The sequence below is a fragment of the Ictalurus furcatus genome, chromosome 23, assembly GCF_023375685.1.
Source record: "Ictalurus furcatus strain D&B chromosome 23, Billie_1.0, whole genome shotgun sequence".
In the NCBI taxonomy this organism is placed as follows: domain Eukaryota; kingdom Metazoa; phylum Chordata; class Actinopteri; order Siluriformes; family Ictaluridae; genus Ictalurus; species Ictalurus furcatus.
The window spans coordinates 4,569,120-4,577,500 of record NC_071277.1 but is presented as its reverse complement, the minus strand read 5'-3'; the positions used below and the strand labels follow the sequence as shown (position 1 = coordinate 4,577,500).

Here is an 8,381-nt window from a genome sequence, read left to right as displayed (position 1 = left end):
TGTCAAAATGTACAGACTTTCAGCTGTTTGCAACGAACAAATCAAACAAAAGCAATTGAAACAGTTCAACACAGCGAATGGTTCAAGTGGTTCCCCCAAATTCAACTGAAAATGCAACTTATAACGACTTCTCCAGTCTCAAAATTATTCAACCCCTTCATGGCAAGCATCTTTAGTACTTAGTAGAGCACCTTTCTGCTGTTATGACCTGCTGCAAACGAGATGCATAGCTTCTGGCGGCGTTTCTGAGGAATCTTACCCCATTCCTCATGAGCAATGGCCTCCAGTTCAGTAATATTCTTGGGTTTGCGTACTGCGACCGTCTTCTTCAAATCCCACAAGAGATTTTCTATAGGGTTCAAGTCAGGTGACTGCTACAGGTGATGGCCCTGTAGAATCTTCCAGGAATCCTTCTCCAACCAAGCCTTGGTGGAATTTGAGGTATGCTTGGGATCATTGTCCTGAAGCATTCGTTGTGTTGAACTATTTCAATTGTTCATGTTTGATTTGTTCATTGCAAATAGCTGAAAGTCTGTAAATGATGAATAATTGAATAATTTTGAATAATTGAATAATTTTGATTGCAACTGTATATATATATATATATATATAAAAGCAAGGCATGCTTGGTATCTAAATGTTGTGCATTATGTTTAGCCTTGGAGCTACAAATCTAAGAAGTAGGCAACATTAATAGCTTCCCGGTTAACACTGTGCAAACTGTATTTCTAAAAATTTGGCCATGTGACTGGATGTCATGTTCATGTTCATGTTCCTCCATGATCAAATACATATCCCTGTCATCATAATCAATCTCAGCAACAGCTAACTTACAATATATAAAAAGATGAACTGCTAGTTTTGCATCTGGCCTTTTTTTTTTTTTAATCTTTATGCGCTGATCATGACTAGCTAATGAGCTGCTACCGACAGCCAGAGTAAATCATTTGCTCGAATACTGTGTCAGGATCACTGCTGTGCTGAGACCAGTCCATCACAGAAATTATATCTAGTTTATGGTGGCTATGGGGTGGTCTCTTCCTACTGATGGACACGCTGGAGGGGGGTTAAGATGTTGTTCAAAACAACAGATGGGCTACAGTCAGTAATGTTTACCTGCAAAGTGACATTGGTCGGTTGATTATATGATATGTTTGGATGATAAAATGACCAAAAGGTACAGCTACCAGGTAGATACGTATTTAAGTGACAACTTGTTGTATGCATGTCAGTGAGCCCAAATGTCTTCTCAAGGATAGGAATATCTGATAGTTTTGACCTCCTGGGGACATTTGGTTGGACCTCACAAAGGAAAACTTTATGCTTTGTGCTTAAAATGCTTGGAAAAAAAAAACATTTAGGTGTAGGCATAGCATTAACTGGACACATTAATGATAATAAGAAAAAGTGTGTGTGTGTGTGTGTGTGTGTGTGTGTGTGTGTTTCTTTACCTGTTGCTGGTCCACTTTCGCGCCTTTAGCAATGCAGAGTTTGATCACTTCTGTATTTCCGCCTCGTACAGCTAAATGAAGTGGGCTGCTCTTGGATTTATCCAAATAATTAATGTGTATAAGGGTGCATTTACCCAACTCTTCTCCTGAAACAGAGAAAGAGAGAGGCAAAAACATGAGGAGAAGGCAAATATAAATGAAAAATGTGAATTATATGAACATTATTTAAACATTAGAGATACATTAGGTCTGAGTCGTCTTTGGTGCTTGGACCCCTAAATATATAAGTTTGATAATGTGGGTTATGACCTCACTGTAACAGAGTGAAAAAATAAAAAGTCATGGAACTCCCTAGGTATGCTTCATGGACCTCTTGGGTTAGGTTGTACATGCAAACATGGCGATAAAGCTATCTGGAACTGAACCGCACAGAGAGACGGACACAGTCTTTTGTCAATATATAATGTGTAATGGAGATTTGTTTAGCTCCTTGTCCTCAAATTTGCACAGTCATGACTCATGTAACCCATGTTTAGTCTGAAGACGAGTTTTGCTTATTCCTGTCCTGTTGTTTAATTTAGCGCCCTCGTCTGCACGTGCGGACACGTCAACAAATGTAAATCGGTGCAAATCAAAAAAATTTACATTGACCTCGAGCAGCAGCCTGTACAATATGTTCACAAAGATTTAAGTCATGAAGCAAATGTTTCTAATATAGCAAAGCTTTTGCAAGAGCACTAGGTCTATGTAAGCAATGTGAAAAAAACAACAACTCCCGACTCCCCATTATCTGCAGACGAGCACCATGTAGTATACAGAACGAGGCATGTGAATATAATCATGCATGTTTATTGTGTTTGTTCAAACATTACGATGTCCAATTCATACAGTCCACTGGGGAAGTGTCCCAAGGCACACACCCTACTCCCTAAATAGGCTGCATTGTTTGAACACTAATCTAAAGCAGCACATTTTGGGATTACATGAGTGCACTGGTTTGTGTCCATGATTACACAACCGTAGGTTGCGAAAATAGTCTACAATGGAATCATAACCATTCGTAACCTAACCCAATGCCACTTATTTACAGCCATCTCTGAGGCTCACCTTTTTGCAGTATCACCTCCATCGCTTCTTTGGCTCCAGAAAAAGCTACGGTGTGTATCGCATAATGTCCCAGCTTGTTCTGACGACACAGCTTTGCTCCATATTTAAACTGGAAAAGTCAAACAAATGGTAACTTGGAAGGAGTCAGAAATGGATGTACATCATTTCTGCAATTACCTCTCTGAAGTTTGCTTCCAGTTTTGCACTGGAGCTATGAATCTAATATAGATAACAAGTAGCACTTTCTCCCAATTTGGTCATTTGCCAAATCCCACCACTAGCTAACTCCTCCATATTACACAACAGCTACCAACACAGAGGGTGTAGTATAGCACATGCTACATTACACTCCCAGGAAAGTGCTAACTGCCTTCTTCTATAAAAAGTGTGATATGCCCTATTCTACATACATCATTGGTTAGTGCCACTCTGATTGATAGTGGAAAGAGTAATGCCTTCCTTGCCACCCAGAAAACAGGGCCAATCAAGCTCTCTTGAACTCTCACAGATGGTTGTGGCATCACTGGGATTTGGATTCACAATCGCTCACAAGGGAAGTCTAAAAACCTTTAAGGACACTATGAAAACTTTGACATCATGGTAGAATTATTTCATATAATTTGACCAAATATTAGATTTGAATGCATGTTCGGAACAACTCGACAAAGCCATTAGAGGCAATGATTTAGGTATTCAGTTTGCAAGATGCTAAACTGGTGGCTATAAGCTTCCCTTGTTAGTACCTGCAGTAGCCATGTAGCTCGAGTGCAAAACTGATGGAACAAACCTTAGACACCAAATCTACTGTATCTTGGTTGATCAAGTACATTTAGGACAAGAGTGAAATTGTATAATGTTCCTTAAACCTTCCAAGAATACTTGAATTATACTCACTAGTGTGTGAAGAGCTTCACAGTTATTGTAGGAGCATGCAAACATCAAAGGTGTGTTTCCCAAATCTCCCTCCAGATTCACATCTGTGCGACTGCAGGACAGGAGAACCTGAGACAATACGAATGATAAGTGTACCAGGTGAGTGACTGTGTGTAATTCACCTGTACCGGGTAACTCAGTGGGTGTAACTCACCTGTACCAGGTAACTGAGTGGGTGTAACTCACCTGTACCAGATAACTGAGTGGGTGTAACTCACCTGTACCAGGTAACTGAGTGGGTGTAACTCACCTGTACCAGGTAACTGAGTGGGTGTAACTCACCTGTACCAGTTAACTGAGTGGGTGTAACTCACCTGTACCAGGTAATTGAGTAAGAGACTCCTGTACCAGGTAACTGAGTGGGTGTAACTCACCTGTACCAGGTAACTGAGTGGGTGTAACTCACCTGTACCAGGTAACTGAGTGGGTGTAACTCACCTGTACCAGGTAACTGAGTGGGTGTAACTCACCTGTATCAGATAACTGAGTGGGTGTAACTCACCTGTACCAGATAACTGAGTGGGTGTAACTCACCTGTACCAGGTAACTGAGTGGGTGTAACTCACCTGTACCAGGTAACTGAGTGGGTGTAACTCACCTGTACCAGGTAACTGAGTAAGAGACTACTGTACCAGGTAACTGAGTAAGAGACTCCTGTACCAGGTAACTGAGTAAGAGACTCCTGTACCAGGTAACTGAGTAAGAGACTACTGTACCAGGTAACTGAGTAAGAGACTCCTGTACCAGGTAACTGAGTGGGTGTAACTCACCTGTACCAGGTACCTGAGTGGGTGTAACTCACCTGTACTAGTTAACTGAGTGGGTGTAACTCACCTGTACCAGTTAACTGAGTGGGTGTAACTCACCTGTACCAGGTAATTGAGTAAGAGACTACTGTACCAGGTAACTGAGTGGGTGTAACTCACCCATACCAGATAACTGTGTATAAGACTCCTGTACCAGGTGACTGAGTGTGTGTGACTCACCTGTACGAGATAACTGAGTGGATTTAACTTACCTGTACCAGGTAACTAAGTTTGTGTGTCTCACCTGTACCAGGTGATTGAGTAGGTGTAACTCACCAGTACCAGATAACTGTGTGTGACTTACCTTTGTCAGGTAAATGAGTTAGTTTAACTCAGCTCTCTGCATAGGGGCATCTGCCAAACGCCATTAATGTAAATGTAAATGTATGTGACTCACTTGTACCATGTAAGTGAGTGTATGTGTGACTCTGTATCAGGTTCTTGAGTTTGTTTGATCCACCTTTACAAGGTGAGGGAGTGCATGTGACTCACTTGTAGCAAGTGTTTGAGTGCAAGTGACTTATCTGTACCATGTGACTACAGTATGTATGTGAGAGACTCACCTCTACCATTTGATTGTGTCCTTTGCTGATGGCCAAGTGAATCGGTGCCATCATGGCTGTGTTTACAATGTTTGGATTGGCACCCAAATCTAGCAACAGTGAGCAGCTTGACTCCTGGTTTTTCTCCACAGCAAAATGCAGAGGAGTTTGGCCTTCCGCATCCTGAACATCCAACTCTATACAACACAAAATAATTCACCTGATATTAAACTCATTTATTACACATTTATATGTGCTACAAAGCTCCAAGATGATGATTTTAAGACATTTAATTTTGGGTCATCAAATTACATGAAGATATTTTAGAAAATAATAATAATAATAATAATAATAATAATAATAATAATAATAAAATGCATTGTTGTTGTATTTTTGTGACTGTTTTGTCACACAATCTTTCCACTTCTTGCTTCTTTAATGCTTTTTTTTTTAGTTTTTTAGTTTTTTTTCTCTTTCATCTTCTCACATTACTTTTTAATGAGTAAATGTGGTTATAATGGCCACTCCAGACGATAGTAATGGGTTTGTTAATGTTCACTATTAAGTGTCCGAGCATTAAAGCAATGCGGGAATCTGAGCCAGATAACTAATGCACATTATGCTATAATAGCCCATCATAGATCTGTTAATATGTCAATAACACACCAATGTTTCTCCCTTTATTTTAATTTTTCTTATGAACGTGTGTAGCCACACTTTCATTAATGACACACACACACACACACATACACAATGGTTTAACTTTTGCTGTGGACTGATGACGGTGAGCTCTGATTTTTTTAAATGGATATATTCACTGGCCACTTCATTAGCCGTACTAATACTGAATAAGACTTGTCTTTCCTCTCAGACCAGCCTCAATTCTTCATGCCATGGATTCCACAAGGTGTTTGAAGCATTCATTTGAGATTCTGGCTTCACATAAGTGCTGCAGATTTGAATCTCTCGTTGTACCACATACCAAATGTGGTCTATTGGATTCCAATCTGGTGACTCGGGAAGCCATTAAAGTACTCATTGACTCACTATAACTGTACCAGTTTGAGATGACATTTTGACATGGTGCATTATCATGCTGGAAGTAGCCATTATAAGATGGTAAATTGTGGCCATGAAGGGATGCGCATGCTCAGCAACAATACTCAGACATTCCCCACGCCATTATACCACCACCACCAGCTTGAACTGTTGACCCAATGCATTTTAGGTCCATGGATTCATGCTGTTGTCACTAAATTGTGCAGAAACCAATGTTTATCAGACCATGTGGGATTTTTCCAGTCTTCAACTGTCCGGTGCTCAGTAAGCCTGTACCCAGTGTAGCCTCAGATTCCTGTTTTTGGCTGACAGAAGTGGAACATGATGTGTTCTTCTGCTTTTGTAGCCTGTCCACCGTCAACATTTTGTGAGTTCTGAGATGCTTTTCTGCTTAACACGGTTGTAATGAGTGGTTATTTGAGTTACCAAAGCCTTTCTATCAGCTCGAATCAATCTGGAAATTCACAAACATGGACTAATGATAGTGAGGCCTATTTCAGTGGCCTATATAGTGAATCTGTTGTATGATTGGGATGTTGAACTGATGATGATGATGAGGCTGTTGTAATTGAATAAAGAGAAATTTGAGTCTAGCATATTCCAATCTTTACAGAACCCTGTAGTGCATTTAAACTCTTTGCTCCAATGTGATCTCTATTAGAGTACTACATACGTAGTGCTAGGGATTATGGGACTGACAGAGATTTAGGACTCACCCTCAGGTCCTGTAATGGACACGATGAGCTGAATAACATCCAAATGTCCACTAGCGGCAGCGTAGTGGATTGGTCCGGCTCCGTTTTCATCCCTAGAGCTCAGGTGAGCCGGACACATCCTGCTCAGGTAATCCAGAGCTGAAAGATCACCTTGAACAACCCACTAAGAGAAAAAAGGGGACGATAGACAGTGTCTGCCCTGGTACGTACATGTCTTATTTACATCCCACCTGTATACATCCTACTCCTGCTGTCAAAAAGGATTACCAAGAGATGATTTATAGGTGAAATCTAAGCAGTGGATTTCAAAGCACACATTGAGGTAACATCAGCCGTGATGTCATGTAAATGTAAAACTCACTTCGAACACGTTGACATTAGCCATGTTAGCCAAATCAGCCTCCTCTATCACACAGCTATAGGAGGTATTTTGCTTCATTTGGGTTTTTTCCCTGATGGAATCAATTCACAATGCAAAACCTGTGAACAGAAACGAAAACAACATAAAAGCACCGGGATTAGAAACTTGGTTTCAAATGAAAAGTGCATAGTGAGCCCCATATGTATTCGATCAGCCAAGATATGCTTTTGTGTGTGGAGTTTTCTGTCATGTATTTAGTAGAGGAGCTACAGGGCTAACGTAGCTAAATAAAGTATGCTAGGTTATATTGTTTTCTAACACTGTATGACACAAATTACCTTTAAAAAAACATACAAAAGGATGTCATGAAGCTAAAGACTGACACAGTGACCCTCTTGAAGCTGGAATCAATTTCTTTAAATCCTCACAATCTCAGAGAGGAGGTGTGGCTAAAGTTTGCATTCTGGAAATTGCTTCAATGATAGCATGTGCTCAATTTGTGTTGTTTATTTAATGTTTTATTACACACAGTGACTATATCACATATATATGTGTGATAGGTCATGCCATGTCATATGGAGTGGAAAAAAATATGCATATTCTGGGAGTATGTAGGAAATTAATTTATTTTCAGTATTAAGCAGTTAATCTAGTTGCTTAGCAATGAGCAAACAGAAGTAATGAGATGACACACCACTGTGCACACTCTACCTCGTATACAGTTCAGAGTTCAACCAACACAATCCAGCTGCTAGTCTGTGTTTATAAGCTAATAATCTTACTTATGTAAATATAATATATGCATCAATGGGTTTATGAGGCAAAGGATTAGAGTTTCATCCCATATTAGTAAAAGCAAAGATGCTCCATGAGCTTCAGGTGCAATTAACCGAAAAGAAAAGAAGAACGATTAGGAACATGCATAGATGCTGCAATGTCATCTGCTATGAAAATTCTTGTTGAGTATAAACTCATAAAGTTAATTGATTTCATTTTTATATTTATTTAGACATTGATATCAGGAACTGTGCCTTTCACATGATCTCAAGCACCTGCAATAACCTTCACTGTTCTCATGATAGTGTTTGCACTTGGTTGATATTGGAATATAATTAAAACAGATTATACAGGATATACAGTGGGGTGTGTATATATATATATATATATATATATATATATATATATATATATATATATATATACATACATATATAAAACAACAACAACAACAACAAAAAAAGGAAATTTAAGTATTTAAATGTAAGAAAACTTTAATTGAAACACGTGTTTAGATGGTTTTAATCTAAAATGGATCGTCAGATTTTACAGAAAATTGTGGCGTCCATGCCAGCTCGAGTACACACTGTCATTAAAGCACAAAAAAAACCAACCAAACAAACAAACAA

At 39.4% G+C, this 8,381-nt stretch overlaps 1 protein-coding gene across 5 annotated transcripts in view; it reads right to left on the bottom strand.

Moving 5' to 3' along the window:
- trpa1b (transient receptor potential cation channel, subfamily A, member 1b) overlaps positions 1-8,381 on the bottom strand; it is a 37,167-nt gene that overhangs the window by 20,026 nt on the left and 8,760 nt on the right. For 4 of the 5 annotated variants that reach the window (XM_053611837.1, XM_053611840.1, XM_053611839.1 and 1 more), the window contains exons 2-7: positions 6,976-7,094; positions 6,615-6,777; positions 4,861-5,036; positions 3,453-3,560; positions 2,559-2,667; positions 1,452-1,597 (exon numbers count right to left, since the gene is read on the bottom strand). In XM_053611837.1, the coding sequence (XP_053467812.1) occupies positions 1,452-1,597; positions 2,559-2,667; positions 3,453-3,560; positions 4,861-5,036; positions 6,615-6,777; positions 6,976-7,053 (780 nt within the window). In that variant the 5' untranslated portion in view covers positions 7,054-7,094. Of the gene's footprint in view, positions 1-259; positions 398-1,451; positions 1,598-2,558; positions 2,668-3,452; positions 3,561-4,860; positions 5,037-6,614; positions 6,778-6,975; positions 7,095-8,381 lie in introns of those variants that run through there. The other variant, XM_053611841.1, reaches the window with a different exon arrangement.